The 25,670-nt window shown below is 51.1% G+C and overlaps 1 protein-coding gene across 1 annotated transcript in view; it reads left to right on the forward strand.

Moving 5' to 3' along the window:
• Positions 1 to 25,670, forward strand: part of abi3bpa (ABI family, member 3 (NESH) binding protein a) — a 53,198-nt gene that overhangs the window by 5,504 nt on the left and 22,024 nt on the right. The window contains exons 2-8 of the mRNA XM_084311484.1: positions 6,128 to 6,307; positions 16,527 to 16,595; positions 17,852 to 17,984; positions 20,767 to 20,948; positions 21,157 to 21,203; positions 22,177 to 22,225; positions 22,982 to 23,056. Of these exons, the coding sequence (XP_084167610.1) occupies positions 6,128 to 6,307; positions 16,527 to 16,595; positions 17,852 to 17,984; positions 20,767 to 20,948; positions 21,157 to 21,203; positions 22,177 to 22,225; positions 22,982 to 23,056 (735 nt within the window). The remainder of the gene's footprint in view (positions 1 to 6,127; positions 6,308 to 16,526; positions 16,596 to 17,851; positions 17,985 to 20,766; positions 20,949 to 21,156; positions 21,204 to 22,176; positions 22,226 to 22,981; positions 23,057 to 25,670) is intronic.

The following is a 25,670-nucleotide window of genomic DNA, read 5'->3' on the forward strand; positions in this document are numbered from 1 at the left end:
GGTCAGCGCTATTCCAACTCACGTGGGTCTTGGCAAGATGCTTTCTGTGCTGCTCCTCACCAGCTAAATCACTTCAAACGCCCATCGCCACTTCTCTGCTGGCATGGGGCTCTTTAACTGACTGTTTAACCAAGGCCCATAAAACATCTCACCTTCTCCCCAGAGTTTGGAAGCCAAGTCCCTCTCTAGCTCCACCTCCCCTACCCTCCCCTACCCTCCCCTCCCCTTCCTCTCTCCTCTCCTCCACTCAAACCTCCACCTCTCCTCTCCACCTCCCCTCTTCTCCTCTCCACTCCAACCTCTAACTCTCCTCTCCACCTCTCCTCCTCTCAACTCGAACCTCCACCTCTCCTCCTCTCAACTCGAACCTCCACCTCTCCTCCTCTCAACTCGAACCTCCACCTCCCCTCTCCTCCTCTCCTCTCCACTCCAACCTCCACCTCCCCTCCCCTCCCCTCTCCTCCTCTCAACTCGAACCTCCACCTCCCCTCTCCTCCTCTCCTCTCCACTCCAACCTCCACCTCCCCTCCCCTCCCCTCTCCTCCTCTCAACTCGAACCTCCACTTCTCCTCCTCTCAACTCGAAGGAGAGAGTGTGTGTGTGTGTGTGTGTGTGTGTGTGTGTGTGTGTGTGTGTGTGTGTGTGTGTGTGTGCGTGCGTGCGTGTGTGCGTGCGTGCGTGCGTGTGTGTGTGTGTGTGTGTGTGTGTGTGTGTGTGTGTGTGTGTGTGTGTGTGTGTGTGACTTAATTTAATGTGAAGGATCTGTGGGCTACATGGAGTTGTCTGTGTCTATATAATAGCAGACTTAGTCGTGTCCTCATTTGGTCAGAGGGACTTTCAGGCTCCTGTGAGGTTCACCTCCAGGCTGAGGGCAAACAGATGGGAGTTCATTATTCTCTGTCACTTCCATCGAACCGACATTCCCACATTAATCTCGACGCAAAGCGCAGAGCTATTTTCCACCCTTGCACGACTCAAAAACGTTGTCGTCCCGTTCCAAGGCTTTGAGTTTTTTTTTCTTTTTTTTTTTTGCTTTGGATATTTATAGTTCATTAGTTCACACGTAGTGTTAATGGAAAGTCCCGGGACGTCCTGACAGAACACAATATTTGTACCCAGACGCGTTCGCTTTCCCCTTGTGGTTCTCTTCATCTGCTGGACCAAAGGAGAAGACAGACTTGCAGAGACAGAGGGGTGCGAGCAAACCGTCCAGAGGGCTTAGCTTGCTCTAAATCATCATGTGAAAAGCCAACTCCAAAACGACACACGCACACATGCATGCACATTGCACATATATACACATGCATGCACACACACGCACGCCGTCATAATAACTCAGAAGGACCGCGCGACAGAAAGCTCGCCGAACTCACATGCTGACAGCCCTATTAACCTACCCCCTCTCCCCGAGGACCATCCATCACCACTGATGAGCCAAGATTACCTTTCCTGAGCTTAGTTGCCTGTGGTTAGTGTTTCCACTCACTCTTTCCAGTGCAGAGGGAGTTCCTGAGCTCCGGGCTCAGAGAATACAGAAAACACTCTCTGGCTCCCACCTCACAACATGGAAGGGAGACGGTGAAGCGTTTCTTCGACAAGGTGGCGTCGTTTATTGTGGGGTCTGATGTGTTTATTGGCCGCCTCTCGACGGAGCGATGGCTGATTAGACTAGTAGCGTTTTCCTTGGTATTGTGGGGGCGAATAATCTATTTCACAGGATGTTCATCGCTGGGTAATAAAACCGTAACTTGTTATGCAATTGAACATTGGGAAAAGCCATCTCTTGGATATGTCCCATGATGATAGGATACAGTGAAGAACGCTTCCTTTCTCGTGATGTTTGGTCTCCACACCAAAGAATCCACACCCCACACAACACCCACTATGACCTGGGTTGAGTTATACGTCAGCAATGTGCTCGGCTACCATCTATCATCTTCCAATAAAATGCGGATGACTTTTATTAAATGTATTGTTCATTGTATAATAAGAAGCCAGTAACGTGGAAGAGTGTGAGCTTGATGAATAAATAGTGAGGTTTCTTTTGCAAGGAGACATTCATTGTATTTGTTGCTCTGACAACCCCCATGATACAATGAGTAAGAGCAGGGACAATACGCAAAGTATTTAGTGGAGTAATTATTTCACTAATTGCATGGTCCTACCTGGCTCAGTATACCCACAAACCTGGCCAACCAGCCTATAGCTGTTGGCAAAAACATCTCTCCCATTGATTGATTGATTGATTGATTGAAAAGTTTATTAACAGATTGCAGAATGGGTACAGTACAGTACAGCTCAATACATACAATTGTTAAGAGGATGCAGACCTGAGAAAGACTTTCGTCTTGTTTCCATCAGGGTCCCCCATTTTCAATTAATCATATGACACACACGACATACAGATAGACAGTACTGCTACATCTATACATTTATGACATACCAGATTTGCAAATACAGTACTGTTTGTGATACTAAAAAAATTCAGAAAAAGAGTGTATATACATTTGACATAGAAACTGTGCATTGGAGGAGGTAGGGTAGGTGGGGTGGGGCCAGAGTTTTAAGTTTTAATGTTGGCGTGTTCCTTTAAGCCCTGTTCGTGTGATCTAAATGGCTGATTTCTCTTGTTGCCATAGAGATGTAAATAAGGCAGAAGAAAGAGTTTTAACTGGAAGATTATAGCTCTGTCTAAATCAACTGAATCACTTTGGTCCTAATAGAAAATGCATGTGGTTTTGTTGGTTGACACACACACGCACACTTATAGTCTATTTCGGTCAATTGGCTTCCATTGCCCTTCATTTGATTGATGATTGATGATTGATTATTGGGATTGTAAACTGGTTCCATTTGCAAAGCTTTATTCATTTTTCTCTGGAAGCGCTGATAATTCCTGTAGTTGCCGAGCAGTGCGCTGGCCAGGCAGCTGGGCTGTGGACAGGGTTGCTGTGGGACTGAGCCAGTGTTTGCTTGTATTGGAGTTTAAAAACTGCTGCCCGAATTTTCCTGACATCCACTCAGATCTCTCTCTCTCTCTCTTTCTCTCTCTCTCTCTCTCTCTCTCTCTCTCTCTCTCTCTCTCTCTCTCTCTCTCTCTCTCTCTCTCCGTCTCCCTCTGGGCCAATCCCTCTAGCTATTGTTTGGTTGGAGATATCGAGGGGAAAAGCAAAACAAATGCAGTTTTGATAGGAAACACACAGCTGGGAAAGTGTCTTTCAAACCCTGGGCTTCCCCCCTTATTTTACTGTCGCCTGTGCTGCTCGGCTCCGTAGCAACCGTTGCCACAACGCCTCGCAGAAAGTTCCACTATTTCATTTCACTCTGAAATGAAATATAAACAGATGATATGTTCTTTGAGTAACACAGTGTGAGCCTTGAGGCACAAACACACACTGCACAGTGGGTTGTATGACAAAGCTAACAGTTGCTGTGGGGCACGCTTTCAGAGTTTAGTTTAATAAGTCAAAGACTTATTTTGTGGTCCTTGACCTCAAAGTTCCGACAGTACTTTCCCACCTGTTGCTCGTTAAGTTCTTAAAGGGGCACTTCACTGAAAAAACAATGCTGATTCATTTTGCACATAATCTCACACACTTCCCAAAAACTATAAACAATAATATAAACTATAATCAATGTCATCTGGGATAGTGAACCCTTGTGTTGCGTTAATTACAGCACCATGAAATTATGTAGATGACATTTTTTTATTACCTTGTCTCATAGGGACTGCTACCTTATCGAGCTGTAACTAACACAACACAAGGATCCAATGTCCCCTGATAACATCACCGGTGGCCCTATTCAAACTAATTTACTCTCAATAACTGTCAAACTAAATTAAAGGGCCACTTTACCGAAAAACAATGCTGATTTATTTTGCACATACTGTCACACGCATTTGAAAACTCTAAACAGTTTTGCACACATTAAGTGTTTTTGTGTTTAAGATGTTGAGTTATTAGAGGGAGTCATTGCCCTAAACCCTTACACCAGAAGACACTTCCTGGTGTAAAGCTTCCCTGGGCGCAGAAACACCAGAAACCCTTCTATGGTGTGTGTCCTCGTCTCACCTCCACCCAGCTCTGGTGATGTAGCCTTGGGCTCTGCACAGACAAGCAGTTGATTCTGCCAGGGAACAGCAAGATGCTTGGAAAATACCTCCATGTTAGCCTGGCTGTGTACAAGCGCACGTGTGTGAGAGTTTTCTCGTTTATACTATTTCTTGGCCCAAAGTACAGTGCAAGTTCTCCGTTGGCTAATTGATCTGTAGCTGTCATGACAGATATTTAAAGGGGAACACAACCCGACTTCAGAGTTCTATCGATATTTGTGAATAATGACCTACTCTGTCTCTCCCAAAGCCAGAAACCGGAGAAGTAAGACTCAAACGTGTGATGTCATCAGGTATGAATTCTGGAGTTGCTCCATAAACAATGAACGGGAGCCAGATTTTGTGGACCGGCAGAATGTTTGTTTGACTTTTGAAACAGAAAATAATCTGTAATATTATACACAGAATTTACTATGCAGCATTGTCTATGGAGCACCTCCAGACATTCTGCTTGATGACATCACAGGTTTTGGCCCTCTAGTGTTTGTATTAGGGAGAGTTGATGGTTTTCACTAATATTTCTGGACTGTCTCAGACCATTGGAATAACATGTATGGATTCTTAAATTGTGGCATAGTTCCCCTTTAAATATTTAGCTTCACAATGATATTTTGTTTAAATCAAAACCAGCTCAAGATGAGCTAGGGAATTAGAGCAGTATGTTTGTTGTACTGTACTTAAGTACATTTTCGAGCTACTTGTACTTGTACTTGTATGTGAGCACTTTCATTTTAGGGAACTTTATACTTTTACATGTACAGAAATGAGTGATTAGGAGTGATTTTGGTAAACTGTGTACAAAAGAAAAGCTCAGTTTTCTCATAGACTTCAATTCATTCTGCGTTATTTCTCTTCCTGTTTTTGCTTGTGACTTTTCACGTATACATCCCTGATTCGTACATTGGATCTTTGGAAAGCCACACTCATTGGCTACAACCCCGTCCAATAATTCTCGAGATTGCCAAATGATTGACGGAACTAGAACCCCAAGAGTCGGGAGTTGTATTTGTGCAATACCGTGTACTTTGTGCAAGCCTCAAATATCGGCATGTAACTCGAGAACCGCTGAACGGATCTTGTCACCTGAAAGGGCTATCGACAGGCAACAAATGGGGCTTTAATTCGATATATATATTGTATTATATGCAAACCCGAGCCACTACTGGTCGCCAAAGTGCCGGTGGGCAAATCGTCCTCAAGAGGGCCCACATACTTGCTAAGAGGCTAGCCCAGTTAGTACACCATACAGTTAGTTGATGGGTACTATTTACTACTTGTTTTGCATTCCTAGTACAATCACCTTTTATTGTATATATACCCCAGTAACAAGTAATGTCATTAGGAGCCTGCGCTGGCTGTATGTGTTTATATGTATTGGCCTATGAGAGAGCGGTATCTGTAATGACCGTATTACAGTTAAATAACGGGGGGCGGCTGATTGGCGCAGTGGGCAAGGCGCTCGCCACTAACGCGCAGTGGGCAAGGCGCTCGCCACTAACGCAGGAGACGCTGGGTTCGAGCCCAGCTCTCGGTGTTGCTACCGGCTGGCCGGTCGTTCATACTAACACAATTGGCAAATGTTAGAGGGTGGGAAAGCCGGTGGGTGGGGATTGGACATTGTGGACAGCGACTCCTACAGGTCGGTTTGGTGACGCCCGTGCAGCGGAAGCAGGAAGTAGCGGGGACAGCGTGAGCCTGCCACGCGTTACTCCTCGCCACTGAGAGTTCGAGCTGCTGCGGTGAAAAGATGCGACAGGCTGCCTCCTCGTGTACCGGAGGGGACACATGATGCAAGGCTTCTGTCCTCACTACAGCTGACCAGTGGGAGGCATAGTCTAGCAACGTTCAAGACAGGGGAGGGAAGAATTGGATACTACGAAATTGGGATGGGAGAAAAATAGGAAAATGGGGAGAAAAAAGTGGATACATTTTTTTTTAAACACAATATCAATATCACAAAATAACCAGGGATGTGTCCTGTCCTGTCCCCCCCCCCCCCCCTCTCCCACACAGTGAGGCGTCAGAACATGAAGGTGCGTATCAATGCCACAGGAGACACCATCGTGATGAAGTTCCTCCGTCCCAATGCTGACACCAAGCTGGAGGGCTACATCCTGGGCTACGGCAGCAGCATGTTCTCCAAGCAGTTCATCCAGCTGCCCGAGAACGGACGCCCGTATGAGACGGAGATCGGTAGGAGTGTGTGTGTGTGTGTGTGTGTGTGTGTGTGTGTGTGTGTGTGTGTGTGTGTGTGTGTGTGTGTGTGTGTGTGTGTGTGTGTGTGTGTGTGTGTGTGTGTGTGTGTGTGTGTGTGTGTGTGTGTGTGTGTGTGTGTGTGTGTGTGTGTGTGTGTGTGTGTGTGTGTGTGTGTGTGTGTCTGAGCGTAAAGGCCTGGAGAATGTGCAGAGAGATACGCCACACATGTGTGTTTTTCTTTTGAGCCTTTTAGTCATGGCTTGATTCTGCACCTCCCTGTGAGACACATCTGTTGGGGCTTCAGTGCAGGAGGACTCCTCCAGCACCACCTGCCTCCACTAACAGCTCCCTGGCCCCCTAATACCCCAGCTGCCTGCCCCCCTCTTACCCCAGCTCCCTGGCCCCCTAATACCCCAGCTTCCTGCCCCCCTCTTACCCCAGCTCCCTGGCCCCCTAATACCCCAGCTTCCTGCCCCCCTCTTACCCCAGCTCCCTGGCCCCCTAATACCCCAGCTCCCTGACCCTCTACTACCCCAGCTCCCTGACCCTCTACTACCCCAGCTCTCTGACTCTCTACTACCCCAGCTCCCTGACTCTCTACTACAACCGGCTCTCTGACCCTCGACTACCCCAGCTCCCTGACCCTCTACTACCCCAGCTCTCTGACTCTCTACTACCCCAGCTCTCTGACTCTCTACTACCCCAGCTCCCTGACCCTCTACTACCCCAGCTCTCTGACTCTCTACTACCCCAGCTCTCTGACTCTCTACTACCCCAGCTCCCCGGCCCCCTAATACCCCAGCTCCCTGACTCTCTACTACCCCAGCTCCCTGACCCTCTACTACCCCAGCTCCCTGACTCTCTACTACCCCAGCTCCCTGACCCTCTACTACCCCAGCTCCCTGACCCTCTACTACCCCAGCTCCCTGACTCTCTACTACCCCAGCTCTCTGACCCTCTACTACCCCAGCTCTCTGACCCTCTACTACCCCAGCTCCCTGACCCTCTACTACCCCAGCTCCCTGACCCTCTACTACCCCAGCTCCCTGACTCTCTACTACCCCAGCTCTCTGACCCTCTACTACCCCAGCTCTCTGACCCTCTACTACCCCAGCTCCCTGACCCTCTACTACCCCAGCTCTCTGACTCTCTACTACCCCAGCTCCCTGACCCTCTACTACCCCAGCTCTCTGACTCTCTACTACCCCAGCTCTCTGACCCTCTACTACCCCAGCTCCCTGCCCCTCTACTACCCCAGCTCTCTGACTCTCTACTACCCCAGCTCCCTGACTCTCTACTACCCCAGCTCCCTGACTCTCTACTACCCCAGCTCTCTGACTCTCTACTACCCCAGCTCCCTGCCCCTCTACTACCCCAGCTCTCTGACTCTCTACCACCCCAGCTCCCTGACTCTCTACTACCCCAGCTCCCTGACTCTCTACTACCCCAGCTCTCTGACCCTCTACTACCCCAGCTCCCTGACTCTCTAATACCCCAGCTCTCTGACTCTCTACTACCCCAGCTCTCTGACTCTCTACTACCCCAGCTCCCTGACTCTCTACTACCCCAGCTCCCTGACCCTCTACTACCCCAGCTCCCTGACCCTCTACTACCCCAGCTCTCTGACTCTCTACTACCCCAGCTCCCTGACTCTCTACTACCCCAGCTCCCTGACTCTCCCCTTACCCCAGCTCTCTGACTCTCTACTACCCCAGCTCTCTGACCCTCTACTACCCCAGCTCTCTGACTCTCTACTACCCCAGCTCTCTGACTCTCTACTACCCCAGCTCTCTGACCCTCTACTACCCCAGCTCTCTGACTCTCTACTACCCCAGCTCCCTGACCCTCTACTACCCCAGCTCTCTGACTCTCTACTACCCCAGCTCTCTGACTCTCTACTACCCCAGCTCTCTGACTCTCTACTACCCCAGCTCTCTGACTCTCTACTACCCCAGCTCTCTGACTCTCTACTACCCCAGCTCTCTGACCCTCTACTACCCCAGCTCCCTGACCCTCTACTACCCCAGCTCTCTGACTCTCTACTACCCCAGCTCTCTGACTCTCTACTACCCCAGCTCTCTGACTCTCTACTACCCCAGCTCCCTGACCCTCTACTACCCCAGCTCTCTGACCCTCTACTACCCCAGCTCTCTGACCCTCTACTACCCCAGCTCTCTGACTCTCTACTACCCCAGCTCTCTGACTCTCTACTACCCCAGCTCTCTGACTCTCTACTACCCCAGCTCCCTGACTCTCTACTACCCCAGCTCCCTGACTCTCTACTACCCCAGCTCTCTGACCCTCTACTACCCCAGCTCCCTGACCCTCTACTACCCCAGCTCTCTGACCCTCTACTACCCCAGCTCCCTGACTCTCTACTACCCCAGCTCTCTGACTCTCTACTACCCCAGCTCTCTGACTCTCTACTACCCCAGCTCCCTGACTCTCTACTACCCCAGCTCCCTGACCCTCTACTACCCCAGCTCCCTGACCCTCTACTACCCCAGCTCCCTGACCCTCTACTACCCCAGCTCTCTGACTCTCTACTACCCCAGCTCCCTGACCCTCTACTACCCCAGCTCCCTGACCCTCTACTACCCCAGCTCTCTGACTCTCTACTACCCCAGCTCCCTGACTCTCTACTACCCCAGCTCCCTGACTCTCCCCTTACCCCAGCTCTCTGACCCTCTACTACCCCAGCTCTCTGACTCTCTACTACCCCAGCTCTCTGACTCTCTACTACCCCAGCTCTCTGACCCTCTACTACCCCAGCTCTCTGACTCTCTACTACCCCAGCTCTCTGACTCTCTACTACCCCAGCTCTCTGACTCTCTACTACCCCAGCTCCCTGACCCTCTACTACCCCAGCTCCCTGACCCTCTACTACCCCAGCTCCCTGACCCTCTACTACCCCAGCTCTCTGACCCTCTACTACCCCAGCTCCCTGACCCTCTACTACCCCAGCTCCCTGACCCTCTACTACCCCAGCTCTCTGACTCTCTACTACCCCAGCTCTCTGACCCTCTACTACCCCAGCTCCCTGACCCTCTACTACCCCAGCTCTCTGACCCTCTACTACCCCAGCTCCCTGACCCTCTACTACCCCAGCTCCCTGACCCTCTACTACCCCAGCTCTCTGACCCTCTACTACCCCAGCTCCCTGACCCTCTACTACCCCAGCTCTCTGACCCTCTACTACCCCAGCTCTCTGACCCTCTACTACCCCAGCTCCCTGACTCTCTACTACCCCAGCTCTCTGACTCTCTACTACCCCAGCTCTCTGACTCTCTACTACCCCAGCTCTCTGACCCTCTACTACCCCAGCTCCCTGACCCTCTACTACCCCAGCTCTCTGACTCTCTACTACCCCAGCTCCCTGACCCTCTACTACCCCAGCTCCCTGACCCTCTACTACCCCAGCTCTCTGACCCTCTACTACCCCAGCTCTCTGACCCTCTACTACCCCAGCTCCCTGACTCTCTACTACCCCAGCTCTCTGACTCTCTACTACCCCAGCTCTCTGACTCTCTACTACCCCAGCTCCCTGACTCTCTACTACCCCAGCTCTCTGACCCTCTACTACCCCAGCTCCCTGACTCTCTACTACCCCAGCTCTCTGACCCTCTACTACCCCAGCTCCCTGACTCTCTACTACCCCAGCTCTCTGACTCTCTACTACCCCAGCTCTCTGACTCTCTACTACCCCAGCTCCCTGACTCTCTACTACCCCAGCTCCCTGACTCTCTACTACCCCAGCTCCCTGACTCTCTACTACCCCAGCTCTCTGACCCTCTACTACCCCAGCTCTCTGACCCTCTACTACCCCAGCTCCCTGACCCTCTACTACCCCAGCTCCCTGACTCTCTACTACCCCAGCTCCCTGACTCTCTACTACCCCAGCTCTCTGACCCTCTACTACCCCAGCTCCCTGACTCTCTACTACCCCAGCTCCCTGACTCTCTACTACCCCAGCTCCCTGACTCTCTACTACCCCAGCTCTCTGACTCTCTACTACCCCAGCTCTCTGACCCTCTACTACCCCAGCTCTCTGACCCTCTACTACCCCAGCTCTCTGACCCTCTACTACCCCAGCTCTCTGACTCTCTACTACCCCAGCTCTCTGACCCTCTACTACCCCAGCTCCCTGACCCTCTACTACCCCAGCTCTCTGACCCTCTACTACCCCAGCTCTCTGACCCTCTACTACCCCAGCTCTCTGACCCTCTACTACCCCAGCTCCCTGACCCTCTACTACCCCAGCTCCCTGACTCTCTACTACCCCAGCTCCCTGACTCTCTACTACCCCAGCTCTCTGACTCTCTACTACCCCAGCTCCCTGACCCTCTACTACCCCAGCTCTCTGACCCTCTACTACCCCAGCTCTCTGACTCTCTACTACCCCAGCTCCCTGACCCTCTACTACCCCAGCTCCCTGACTCTCTACTACCCCAGCTCTCTGACTCTCTACTACCCCAGCTCCCTGACTCTCTACTACCCCAGCTCCCTGACCCTCTACTACCCCAGCTCTCTGACCCTCTACTACCCCAGCTCTCTGACCCTCTACTACCCCAGCTCTCTGACTCTCTACTACCCCAGCTCTCTGACCCTCTACTACCCCAGCTCTCTGACTCTCTACTACCCCAGCTCTCTGACCCTCTACTACCCCAGCTCTCTGACCCTCTACTACCCCAGCTCCCTGACTCTCTACTACCCCAGCTCCCTGACTCTCTACTACCCCAGCTCTCTGACCCTCTACTACCCCAGCTCTCTGACCCTCTACTACCCCAGCTCTCTGACCCTCTACTACCCCAGCTCCCTGACTCTCTACTACCCCAGCTCTCTGACCCTCTACTACCCCAGCTCCCTGACCCTCTACTACCCCAGCTCCCTGACTCTCTACTACCCCAGCTCCCTGACTCTCTACTACCCCAGCTCTCTGACTCTCTACTACCCCAGCTCCCTGACTCTCTACTACCCAGCTCCCTGACTCTCTACTACCCCAGCTCTCCTGACTCTCTACTACCCCAGCTCCCTGACTCTCTACTACCCCAGCTCTCTGACTCTCTACTACCCCAGCTCCCTGACCCTCTACTACCCCAGCTCCCTGACCCTCTACTACCCCAGCTCTCTGACTCTCTACTACCCCAGCTCCCTGACCCTCTACTACCCCAGCTCTCTGACCCTCTACTACCCCAGCTCCCTGACCCTCTACTACCCCAGCTCTCTGACCCTCTACTACCCCAGCTCCCTGACTCTCTACTACCCCAGCTCTCTGACTCTCTACTACCCCAGCTCTCTGACTCTCTACTACCCCAGCTCCCTGACTCTCTACTACCCCAGCTCCCTGACCCTCTACTACCCCAGCTCCCTGACCCTCTACTACCCCAGCTCTCTGACTCTCTACTACCCCAGCTCTCTGACCCTCTACTACCCCAGCTCTCTGACTCTCTACTACCCCAGCTCTCTGACTCTCTACTACCCCAGCTCTCTGACCCTCTACTACCCCAGCTCTCTGACTCTCTACTACCCCAGCTCTCTGACTCTCTACTACCCCAGCTCTCTGACCCTCTACTACCCCAGCTCCCTGACTCTCCCCTACCCCAGCTCCCTGACTCTCTACTACCCCAGCTCTCTGACCCTCTACTACCCCAGCTCCCTGACTCTCTACTACCCCAGCTCTCTGACCCTCTACTACCCCAGCTCCCTGACTCTCTACTACCCCAGCTCTCTGACTCTCTACTACCCCAGCTCTCTGACTCTCTACTACCCCAGCTCCCTGACTCTCTACTACCCCAGCTCCCTGACTCTCTACTACCCCAGCTCCCTGACTCTCTACTACCCCAGCTCTCTGACCCTCTACTACCCCAGCTCTCTGACCCTCTACTACCCCAGCTCCCTGACCCTCTACTACCCCAGCTCCCTGACTCTCTACTACCCCAGCTCCCTGACTCTCTACTACCCCAGCTCTCTGACCCTCTACTACCCCAGCTCCCTGACTCTCTACTACCCCAGCTCCCTGACTCTCTACTACCCCAGCTCCCTGACTCTCTACTACCCCAGCTCTCTGACTCTCTACTACCCCAGCTCTCTGACCCTCTACTACCCCAGCTCTCTGACCCTCTACTACCCCAGCTCTCTGACCCTCTACTACCCCAGCTCTCTGACTCTCTACTACCCCAGCTCTCTGACCCTCTACTACCCCAGCTCCCTGACCCTCTACTACCCCAGCTCTCTGACCCTCTACTACCCCAGCTCTCTGACCCTCTACTACCCCAGCTCTCTGACCCTCTACTACCCCAGCTCCCTGACCCTCTACTACCCCAGCTCCCTGACTCTCTACTACCCCAGCTCCCTGACTCTCTACTACCCCAGCTCTCTGACTCTCTACTACCCCAGCTCCCTGACCCTCTACTACCCCAGCTCTCTGACCCTCTACTACCCCAGCTCTCTGACTCTCTACTACCCCAGCTCCCTGACCCTCTACTACCCCGGCTCCCTGACTCTCTACTACCCCAGCTCTCTGACTCTCTACTACCCCAGCTCCCTGACTCTCTACTACCCCAGCTCCCTGACCCTCTACTACCCCAGCTCTCTGACCCTCTACTACCCCAGCTCTCTGACCCTCTACTACCCCAGCTCTCTGACTCTCTACTACCCCAGCTCTCTGACCCTCTACTACCCCAGCTCTCTGACTCTCTACTACCCCAGCTCTCTGACCCTCTACTACCCCAGCTCTCTGACCCTCTACTACCCCAGCTCCCTGACTCTCTACTACCCCAGCTCCCTGACTCTCTACTACCCCAGCTCTCTGACCCTCTACTACCCCAGCTCTCTGACCCTCTACTACCCCAGCTCTCTGACCCTCCCCCAGCTCTCTGACCCTCTACTACCCCAGCTCTCTGACCCTCTACTACCCCAGCTCCCTGACTCTCTACTACCCCAGCTCTCTGACCCTCTACTACCCCAGCTCCCTGACCCTCTACTACCCCAGCTCCCTGACTCTCTACTACCCCAGCTCCCTGACTCTCTACTACCCCAGCTCTCTGACTCTCTACTACCCCAGCTCCCTGACTCTCTACTACCCCAGCTCCCTGACTCTCTACTACCCCAGCTCCCTGACTCTCTACTACCCCAGCTCCCTGACTCTCTACTACCCCAGCTCTCTGACTCTCTACTACCCCAGCTCCCTGACCCTCTACTACCCCAGCTCCCTGACCCTCTACTACCCCAGCTCTCTGACTCTCTACTACCCCAGCTCCCTGACCCTCTACTACCCCAGCTCTCTGACCCTCTACTACCCCAGCTCCCTGACCCTCTACTACCCCAGCTCTCTGACCCTCTACTACCCCAGCTCCCTGACTCTCTACTACCCCAGCTCTCTGACTCTCTACTACCCCAGCTCTCTGACTCTCTACTACCCCAGCTCCCTGACTCTCTACTACCCCAGCTCCCTGACCCTCTACTACCCCAGCTCCCTGACCCTCTACTACCCCAGCTCTCTGACTCTCTACTACCCCAGCTCTCTGACCCTCTACTACCCCAGCTCTCTGACTCTCTACTACCCCAGCTCTCTGACTCTCTACTACCCCAGCTCTCTGACCCTCTACTACCCCAGCTCTCTGACTCTCTACTACCCCAGCTCTCTGACTCTCTACTACCCCAGCTCTCTGACCCTCTACTACCCCAGCTCCCTGACTCTCCCCTTACCCCAGCTCTCTGACTCTCTACTACCCCAGCTCCCTGACCCTCTACTACCCCAGCTCCCTGACTCTCTACTACCCCAGCTCTCTGACTCTCTACTACCCCAGCTCCCTGACCCTCTACTACCCCAGCTCCCTGACTCTCTACTACCCCAGCTCCCTGACTCTCTACTACCCCAGCTCTCTGACTCTCTACTACCCCAGCTCTCTGACCCTCTACTACCCCAGCTCTCTGACTCTCTACTACCCCAGCTCTCTGACCCTCTACTACCCCAGCTCTCTGACCCTCTACTACCCCAGCTCCCTGACTCTCTACTACCCCAGCTCTCTGACTCTCTACTACCCCAGCTCTCTGACTCTCTACTACCCCAGCTCTCTGACTCTCTACTACCCCAGCTCTCTGACTCTCTACTACCCCAGCTCCCTGACTCTCTACTACCCCAGCTCCCTGACCCTCTACTACCCCAGCTCTCTGACCCTCTACTACCCCAGCTCCCTGACTCTCTACTACCCCAGCTCTCTGACCCTCTACTACCCCAGCTCCCTGACTCTCTACTACCCCAGCTCTCTGACCCTCTACTACCCCAGCTCTCTGACCCTCTACTACCCCAGCTCCCTGACCCTCTACTACCCCAGCTCTCTGACTCTCTACTACCCCAGCTCTCTGACTCTCTACTACCCCAGCTCTCTGACTCTCTACTACCCCAGCTCTCTGACCCTCTACTACCCCAGCTCCCTGACCCTCTACTACCCCAGCTCCCTGACCCTCTACTACCCCAGCTCTCTGACTCTCTACTACCCCAGCTCCCTGACTCTCTACTACCCCAGCTCTCTGACCCTCTACTACCCCAGCTCCCTGACTCTCTACTACCCCAGCTCCCTGACTCTCTACTACCCCAGCTCTCTGACTCTCTACTACCCCAGCTCTCTGACTCTCTACTACCCCAGCTCTCTGACTCTCTACTACCCCAGCTCTCTGACCCTCTACTACCCCAGCTCTCTGACCCTCTACTACCCCAGCTCTCTGACCCTCTACTACCCCAGCTCCCTGACTCTCCCCTTACCCCAGCTCCCTGACTCTCTACTACCCCAGCTCTCTGACTCTCTACTACCCCAGCTCTCTGACTCTCTACTACCCCAGCTCTCTGACTCTCTACTACCCCAGCTCCCTGACTCTCTACTACCCCAGCTCCCTGACCCTCTACTACCCCAGCTCCCTGACCCTCTACTACCCCAGCTCTCTGACTCTCTACTACCCCAGCTCTCTGACTCTCTACTACCCCAGCTCTCTGACCCTCTACTACCCCAGCTCTCTGACTCTCTACTACCCCAGCTCCCTGACTCTCTACTACCCCAGCTCCCTGACTCTCTACTACCCCAGCTCCCTGACTCTCTACTACCCCAGCTCTCTGACTCTCTACTACCCCAGCTCCCTGACTCTCTACTACCCCAGCTCCCTGACCCTCTACTACCCCAGCTCCCTGACTCTCTACTACCCCAGCTCTCTGACCCTCTACTACCCCAGCTCCCTGACTCTCTACTACCCCAGCTCTCTGACTCTCTACTACCCCAGCTCCCTGACTCTCTACTACCCCAGCTCTCTGACTCTCTACTACCCCAGCTCTCTGACCCTCTACTACCCCAGCTCCCTGACCCTCTACTACCCCAGCTCCCTGACTCTCTACTACCCCAGCTCTCTGACCCTCTACTACCCCAGCTCCCTGACCCTCTACTACCCCAGCTCTCTGACTCTCTACTACCCCAGCTCCCTGACCCTCTACTACCCCAGCTCTCTGACCCTCTACTACCCCAGCTCTCTGACTCTCTACTACCCCAGCTCTCTGACTCTCTACTACCCCAGCTCCCTGACCCTCTACTACCCCAGCTCTCTGACTCTCTACTACCCCAGCTCCCTGACCCTCTACTACCCCAGCTCTCTGACTCTCTACTACCCCAGCTCCCTGACCCTCTACTACCCCAGCTCTCTGACTCTCTACTACCCCAGCTCTCTGACCCTCTACTACCCCAGCTCCCTGACTCTCCCCTTACCCCAGCTCTCTGACCCTCTACTACCCCAGCTCCCGGACTCTCCCCTTACCCCAGCTCTCTGACCCTCTACTACCCCAGCTCCCTGCCCTGACTCTCCCCTTACCCCAGCTCTCTGACCCTCTACTACCCCAGCTCTCTGACCCTCTACTACCCCAGCTCCCTGCCCTGACTCTCCCCTTACCCCAGCTCATTGACCCTCTACTACCCCAGCTCCCTGCCCTGACTCTCCCCTTACCCCAGCTCTCTGACCCTCTACTACCCCAGCTCCCGGACTCTCCCCTTACCCCAGCTCATTGATCCTCTACTACCCCAGATCTCTGACCCCATACTACTACCTACTATTCCACACCATGCACTCCTCTGTCCCGTCCTGCCCTGTAATGATTTATAATGGTCACATGCAATAAGCAGGCTGCATTCCCATGGAGCTGATCCTTTATTTGTTTGTTCAACCTCTTGTTTTACAGATGCTGAGCCCAAGTATCTGATCGCTGTCCAGCCCATCCCTGCCAACGATGTGAAGAAACAGTGTTCAGGTAGGGGACTCATATAGAAACCAGTCGTATCATGTTTCACACTAGGATCTAACCAAGCCCTGTGGGAGGCTATACTGACACGCCAGGTCTATGGGAGGCTATACTGACACACCAGGCCTATGGGAGGCTATACTGACACACCAGGCCTATGGGAGGCTATACTGACACACCAGGTCTATGGGAGGCTATACTGACACACCAGGTCTATGGGAGGCTATACTGACACACCAGGTCTATGGGAGGCTATACTGACACACCAGGCCTATGGGAGGCTATACTGACACACCAGGTCTATGGGAGGCTATACTGACACGCCAGGTCTATGGGAGGCTATACTGACACACCAGGTCTATGGGAGGCTATACTGACACGTCAGACCTATGGGAGGCTATACTGACACGCCAGGTCTATGGGAGGCTATACTGAAACACCAGACCTATGGAAGGCTATACTGAAACACCAGGCCTATGGGAGGCTATACTGACACACCAGGCCTATGGGAGGCTATACTGAAACACCAGGCCTATGGGAGGCTATACTGAAACACCAGGCCTATGGGAGGCTATACTGAAACACCAGGCCTATGGGAGGCTATACTGAAACACCAGGCCTATGGGAGGCTATACTATACGGCGTAGCTTATGGGTCTGAGATGTCAGGCTCGGTCGAGGGAAAAAAGCGCTGAGGGAACACAGGGTCTAGAAATTGCAACTGAATAAAATATACTTTGTTAATCCCGAGGGGAAATGAGTCCCCTGTATTTGACCCTTGCAAACCACTTATGAGCAGTGGACAGCCACAGACAGGCGCCCGGGGACCAACTCCAGTTGTAAGGCCAGTACCTGAAGAGCAATATATACACACACACACACACACACACACACACACACACACACACACACACACACACACACACACACACACACACACACACACACACACACACACACACACACACACACACACACACACACACACACACACACACACACACACACACACACACACACACACACACACACACACACACACACACACACACACACACACACACACACACACACACACACACACACACACACACACACACACACTATATTAATAAAATCTGAGGGAACATGAGGGAATGTAACAGATCCCTCCATGGGCATCAAGGGGAAAACCAGACAGTTGTTCTTGAACCCTGACGAGCGGACTTGTGGAAGATATAAGGTTTCTGAAGCATGAAGAACACACTGACCTTCCTCTCCCCTCAGGCAAAGTGCAACTGGAGAAGCCTCTCCACCTGGTGATTGGCTCGGTGACGCCCACCTCAGTACTGTTGTCCTGGGGCACCTTGTTGAAGACCCCCTACGAGGGCAACATCATGAACGACTGCCTGGAGGATGGGTACGTTTGCACACACACACACACACACACACACACACACACACACACACACACACACACACACACACACACACACACACACACACACACACACACACACACACACACACACACACACACACACACACACACACACACACACACACACACACACACACACACACACACACAGACACACTTTCTCTTAGCTGTCCATCGTGTTCGATGATGACGCTTGCTCCAGGGATGGGGGGGGGTTCAGCGACGCTGCCGCTGGTGCCACTTCTCGTGGACGTTGAATCCGATCCTTGAGCCACACACCCGTCCACAGATGGCGCAAGGGAAGCCGGATACCTGGGGGATGCCAGCTGCCCGCTGGTGTCGTTGTGTGCGCCTCTCAGATCTTCGGTCTTGGTTGGTTTGGTGTATTTGGGAAACTGCAGTGGCACAAGCGACTTGCCAGGCTGATCTGTCGAGTGCCAGAGTTTCAAGCTGCGTGGTGTTGATGTTTGCACACTTTAGGAGGTCCCTGGTGTAGTCCTTAAAGCGTCTCTTTTGGCCTCCAGCAGCCCGCTTTGCTCCTCTCAGTTGGCCATAGAGGACTTGGCACTTAGACTTAGACAGATAGACAGATAGACATACAGACATACAGACATACAGACAGGCAGGCAGGCAGGCAGGCAGGCAGGCAGGCAGGCAGGCAGGCAGGCAGGCAGGCAGGCAGGCAGGCAGGCAGGCAGGCAGGCAGGCAGGCAGGCAGGCAGGCAGGCAGACAGACAGATAGGGTTATAACGACACACAGATGTACTGGAAGGAACAATTAGTCACATCATACCTGGTAGATTTGTTTGCCGGACTTAGAATTCATACATGCTGACTGTACTGTAGTTAAACTACTACACTGGAACAGATGCAGGACGGATGAGTCAGTCACACACACACACACAGACACACACAGACACAGACACACACACACACACACACACACACACACACACACACACACACACACACACACACACACACACACACACACACACACACACACACACACACACACACACACACACACACACACACACACTGCATCTGGTCTGACTTGGTAGAAATGTGGTACACTGTATAACTCCCTGAAGCATGTCTGAGTGGTGGAGCCAGCATCATGTGAGCATACAGGTGTTTAGGAGAGGAGGCCCAACGCACCGCAACTGACACACTTCCTCTCCTCTCACTCAAAGCGCCCTGTTCCCTCTCATAATGGACAGAGCAGCATTGGAAAAGCCAGTGGAAAGATTGACCTCACCCTGCCTCGAATCCCAGTTTAAATCCTCTGTTGGTTTTTATAAACCTTCTCTAATGTCAGTTTCATCCGTGTCTTCCTTGCCCCTGCTGGACCCATGTAACAATCTTTTAGCTGCAGTAATATCAGACACATGTAACAGTCTTTTAGCTGCAGTAATATCAGACACATGTAACAGTCTTTTAGCTGCAGTAATATCAGACACATGTAACAGTCTTTTAGCTGCAGTAATATCAGACACATGTAACAGTCTTTTAGCTGCAGTAATATCAGACACATGTAACAGTCTTTTAGCTGCAGTAATATCAGACACATGTAACAGTCTTTTAGCTGCAGTAATATCAGACACATGTAACAGTCTTTTTGCTGCAGTAATATCAGACACATGTAACAGTCTTTTTGCTGCAGTAATATCAGACACATGTAACAGTCTTTTAGCTGCAGTAATATCGGACACATGTAACAGTCTTTTAGCTGCAGTAGTATCAGACACATGTAACAGTCTTTTAGCTGCAGTAGTATCAGACACATGTAACAGTATTTTAGCTGCAGTAGTATCAGACACATGTAACAGTATTTTTGCTGCAGTAATATGAAACACATGTAACAGTCTTTTAGCTGCAGTAATATCGGACACATGTAACAGTCTTTTAGCTGCAGTAATATCAGACACATGTAACAGTCTTTTAGCTGCAGCAGTATCGGACACATGTAACAGTCTTTTAGCTGCAGTAATATCAGACACATGTAACAGTCTTTTAGCTGCAGCAGTATCGGACACATGTAACAGTCTTTTAGCTGCAGTAATATCAGACACATGTAACAGTCTTTTAGCTGCAGTAATATCAGACACATGTAACAGTCTTTTTGCTGCAGTAATATCGGACACATGTAACAGTCTTTTAGCTGCAGTAGTATCAGACACATGTAACAGTCTTTTAGCTGCAGTAATATCGGACACATGTAACAGTCTTTTAGCTGCAGTAGTATGAAACACATGGAACAGTCTTTTAGCTGCAGTAATATCGGACACATGTAACAGTCTTTTAGCTGCAGTAGTATCGGACACATGTAACAGTCTTTTAGCTGCAGTAATATCGGACACATGTAACAGTCTTTTAGCTGCAGTAGTATCGGACACATGTAACAGTCTTTTAGCTGCAGTAGTATCGGACACATGTAACTGTCTTTTAGCTGCAGCAGTATCAGACACATGTAACAGTCCTGTTGATGCAGTAGTATCGGACACGTGTAACAGTCCTGTTGATGCAGTAGTATCGGACACGTGTAACAGTCCTGTTGATGCAGTAGTATTGGACACATGTAACAGTATTTACAGTACAGTATCGGCAAGCTTCATGAAAGGTGCCTGTACTTGACCCCTCAAACCGACTTTGATAAGACAGAGACATGACGCCATCTGAGATCATAATGAAGTACACTGTAGTGGTGTCTATGAAACAATAACTGTCTTCTTCTGTGGTGTTCCGTCCCTGGCTGCAGCCACTACACGGTCCGCTACCGCGAGAGGACCAGGAAGTGGAACTACCAGACCTGCCCCACCAGCGACACAGTCATTGACCACCTGAAGCCGGACACGGCCTATGAGTTCACGGTACAGCCCACCTCTAAGGATGGCCACGGGACGTGGAGCAAGCCAGTGACTCACAACACCAACATGGGGGGTATGTCGGCAACACCCTTTCCCTTCATTATTGAACAGTAAACGTCACCCAAATCGAACTATAGTGCAATGGGTAACGTCCAAAACCTCTAGTTCTTCCATGATCCACATCTTGAAGACGGAATGTTTGAAATATCCTGCTTTTTATCACTTCTGCTTTTTCTTTTAAATAATTGATGTGTATTGTTGTTTTCTATTGTATTTTCCAGAGAAGGCCATACAGAAACCCTTTAAACCACGTCCCATCAAGCCTGTGGTATGTGTCGGACATATTCAATATTTCTTTGAAACCATTGCCAGCCATTTAACTGTTTCTCTTTTTTTTTGGAGTATTGATACAGGCCTATTGTATTCCGCCGACGCAGACGGCAGTATAACTGCTTAGACACTGAGCTAACTGAAATGAAAACATTTGTAAAGTGAAGCGAGGAAAGACATCTCTGTCTGAGCAGGTGCACTTCCTCCTTCTCTTTCACCAAACAAAACAACACTTCAGGGAGAGAGGGGCTGTGTTTTTTAGTACAATCAGTAATACACTTTAGAGAACTGTGTACCACGCTTTAGTAGGTGTAAGATGGTCTCAAGGTTTGTTTGGGAACATTTTCTTTCCACTCTACCGTTTAATGGAAACTACCGGCGCGAGCCAGAGAGCTGACCAAGCCAAGGAGAATAGCCCCAATGACTAGCTAACTTCTAGAGTGGAAGAGCAGAGAGACAAGGCGTACAGAGTAGAAGAACAGAGAGAGAGAGGGTTGGGGGGAAAGGAGAGAGAGCACAAGCGCAGGAAGGAGAGGCGAGGAAAGAAAGACGGAGAGGGAGAGAGAGAGCGAGAGGGTAGTTGGTGATGAGTTTCTGGCCGCGCTCAGGGACTCTTTGCGTTGCTGTCGTGCCCCTGGCCCCACGCTCGTAAAGTGCTACAGCTGCCTAGCATCAGCCGCAACGCTGGCACTTCCTGAGGGAAACTTGGAATAACAAGCTTCCCGCCGGCCCCGGGACTTTGAGGATTCGACATGCGGCAGAGGAGGGCCGCACAGTTTATATAACGCTGAGAGAAAGAGAGGGAAGAGCGCGAAAGACGCACGGGGGGGGGAGAGAAGACGATAACGAGATGTCTCATTATGCTGCATGTCTGTTGATTTATTGAGACTTTGTTAAACCGCGTTATGATTTTGACTAATCGTGAACTTTTCTTTTCCTTCCTGTTCCTCTCCTTATGTTTCGTCTCACAGAAACCCTTCCTGACGGCCCCGCGCTCCTTCCCCTTCCCTCCTCGCCACGGTAAGCCAATAGAGACGGTCGCTCCTGCCTTTGGTCAAACCCACTGAACCCTGGCTTTAATACGGCAGCAGAGATTTTACAGGACGCAATGATTTATCACTGCTCAAAAATGTCTGTTTCAGCCCTGCTCACTGAACCCTGCTTTAAGACTCGGCGCTGGAAGAATTTTAACTGGATCGTGTCATTTATCGTTTCACAGACAGGACCTCGTCGTGTGTCAATCCTGTGCAGTAATCGCCTAATCTTCAATTTGCTATCGCCCCTGTTTACTGTAGGTGAGGAGGAAGGCGGCGTTTCAAATCATATGAATCAATCGGGTTTTGCGCTGGGTTGCGCGGAGACCCAAGCGCAGCTATAGGTGTAACTTCTAACGTGTTCTTTTCCAGTAGTCTGCAGGCCATGTAAAGTGATGGTCCCTATGGACTGTATGCTATTGATCTCACCTGCCTTTGTCCTTCTCAGCTCTCCATAACAGGACCCAGGGCAGACTGCCCCTGCTCCGGAAGGTAGCGCCAAGGACAAAGCTCGGTAATGACCCTCATGACTTACAGCTCGGGTCAGGTCTCCCCCCCCCCTCCCCCCCCCCCCCCTCTGGTCAGGAAGAGCTTGTGACTTCACCTCTGACCTCTCCTTCTCCACATCTCTTTTTCCCCTCAGGAGATCCTCACTGAGCTCGTCGTTTCTCCCCAGCACTTTATTCTTTAGGGGTACAAGTTCCCTTCTCTCAGATCTCCTAATGTCCATTATGTTCTTCAGTTCCCAACCCCACTAGACAGGCTTCCTTGTCAACCACCGGACCCACAATGCCACTGGCCACTCAACAGCCAATCGGTAAACAGAGACGCACAGTATTCTATTATGAATCGCTTATTGGCACTCGGCCTGGCTATACGTGCAACTGCAGGCTTGGCAGATGGATTTCTTATTTTATTTTTTTATCTTGTTTGTAATTGGTTGCATGAGCAAGAGGGGCATGCTCTGAGTAAGATCCAGCCGTTCCCCGTGGATACCAGGAGACCCTGTCAGATGTTCAGATCTTAATGAGGCTGAGGTAGGTGTCCTTGGCTGCACGGCATTTCAGCAAAACTATATAGGAATTGAAATCATGGCTTCAATGTTACGCTATTTTATTGACTTTAGTTCTTAATGGATTGATATACTGTATTGATATATCAGATGCAATCTGCGCAACCAGCAGTGGCCTGGACTTGAATACCCTTGGTCTGCAGTAACCATTATGTTAGTTTGGGATAATTATCTTCTACTGCTGCTGAGAACATTGCAAAAGCGCAACTCACTCACGCTATGCGTTTTAGATCAGTCATGTCCCACAACATACAAATGTGTCCCCTGTCTTTCTCAGCTTTGATCTGTCTGTCTCTCGTTCCTTTGTCTATGATGTCCTTTCCTATTCAGTTGCTCCTCTCTAAAACGTGTCTTCCCTCCATATCAATGTTTATTCATTACTTTCCTTAAAGCTCTCTACTCCATACACTGATTACAATCTAGAGGCTTTTGCTTTCAGCTGGATGCAGTCTGGATGGTATAAAGTCTGCATGACGACAACGCATGCACTCTCCAACAGACCCAGACACTAACCAAGATTCTTCTGTATTCTTCCGATTTTTCCATGTATCTGTTCTATCAAATCAAATCAAATCAAATGTATTTGTAAGGCCCGACGGCACAGGTTAATGTCCCCATGGGCCAGACACGTCTTCTTTAAACAAGTCAAGAAGAAACATCACAGTGAATCAAGAACAAAACAAAAACACCATGAAGTCCAAATTTTCTTTTTTAAATGTAGTAGTATCAGACACATGTAACAGTCCTGTTGATGCAGCAGTATTGGACACATGTAACAGTCTTTTAGCTGCAGTAGTATCAGACACATGTAACTGTCTTTTAGCTGCAGCAGTATCAGACACATGTAACAGTCTTTTAGCTGCAGTAGTATCGGACACATGCTTGTAACAGTCTTTTAGCTGCAGTAATATCAGACACATGTAACAGTCTTTTAGCTGCAGTAGTATCGGACACATGTAACAGTCCTGTTGATGCAGTAGTATCGGACACATGTAACAGTCTTTTAGCTGCAGTAGTATCGGACACATGTAACAGTCTTTTAGCTGCAGTAGTATCGGACATGTGTAACAGTCTTTTAGCTGCAGCAGTATCAGACACATGTAACAGTCCTGTTGATGCAGTAGTATTGGACACATGTAAAAGTATTTACAGTACAGTATCGGCAAGCTTCATAAATCATAAATCAAATAAATGAATGCAACACTCATACCCCACGCGAAGGTACGGAAAAACTCACTAAGACCTAGCAATAGGAAAAAATGCACCACAGGCAATTTGGAGGAGAGAAACCTTAGAAGGGCCGTTCAAGGGCCGTCCCTTCTTAGATGTCGGTGATACTGTAGTAGTGTTGCAATAAAACAGGCGAAACAGTTGGTAAGCATGCACATATACGTGTAATGAAACACAAATAAGTCCATGCAATAGCAACTGAACATTTTGAAAGATTGCAAATAGAGCTGATGGCGGATCCATTTGAGGTATGGGGGGCGGCGTAGAGAGGGTCGCATCCTCCCGGTCATCATCACAGGACGTCCATGTGGCAGAGGAGGGCCCTGTTGTCTGTCCTCACGGGCCACCCCTTCCTGTCCCACTGTCTTTTGTGGCCAGGCGACAAGACATCTCAAACCCCTTGTTCTAGGACTGTATTTGTACTTAGTCATTGTTTGATGCCACCGAATCACCATGTTCCGGTCTATGAGGTGTTCCATACGAGAACGCAGCTGTATGCTAAGTTATGGCACTGCGCCGGTGTTACATAACTGAACTACCGTAACCCCACACACGTCTGCAAACCCTAGAACAGAGGTAATATAATATATACATTACATGGTCATAAAGATGAGTAGAGGCACTAAAGTCCCGGCGTCCTGTTATCGGCTGCCCTGCCGTATCCCCGCGTCTCCCTTTTTCCCTGGGGTGAACACCTGATCAGATTGAACAATCAATCCATTAAAGACCCGAGGCAGACGATCAATCAGCAGCCATTAAAACCTCATGTCTCGCGGCCTCTCAGAGGCACGGGCCAATGGATTTGTATGGCTGTCACTCCCGGCGATCCTATAGGCCTGGTAGCCAAGCCTGTGTGTAGTAACACGGCTGTTACACTGCAAGCAGGTCCATATGGACTGCTCGCCTTTGAAATTGGACTCCCCCGATCAGACTCGTGCCAGGTACAACTCGTCCTTTAATTATCGCCTTTCGCCCCAAGATAAGCTCTGTGAGATCTCAAGCCCTTGGCAAATATTGACTGATACCTCACTTATTCTAAATTGCTGCCGTCTCTTTCTATTTTCTGTCCTCTTGTTCTAGAACATCTAATTCAGTCTGTTTGTTTTTCTGTGTTTTGTCAAAGAATTCC

This window comes from Notolepis coatsorum, assembly GCF_963971535.1.
Source record: "Notolepis coatsorum genome assembly, chromosome: 3".
Classification (NCBI taxonomy): domain Eukaryota; kingdom Metazoa; phylum Chordata; class Actinopteri; order Aulopiformes; family Paralepididae; genus Notolepis; species Notolepis coatsorum.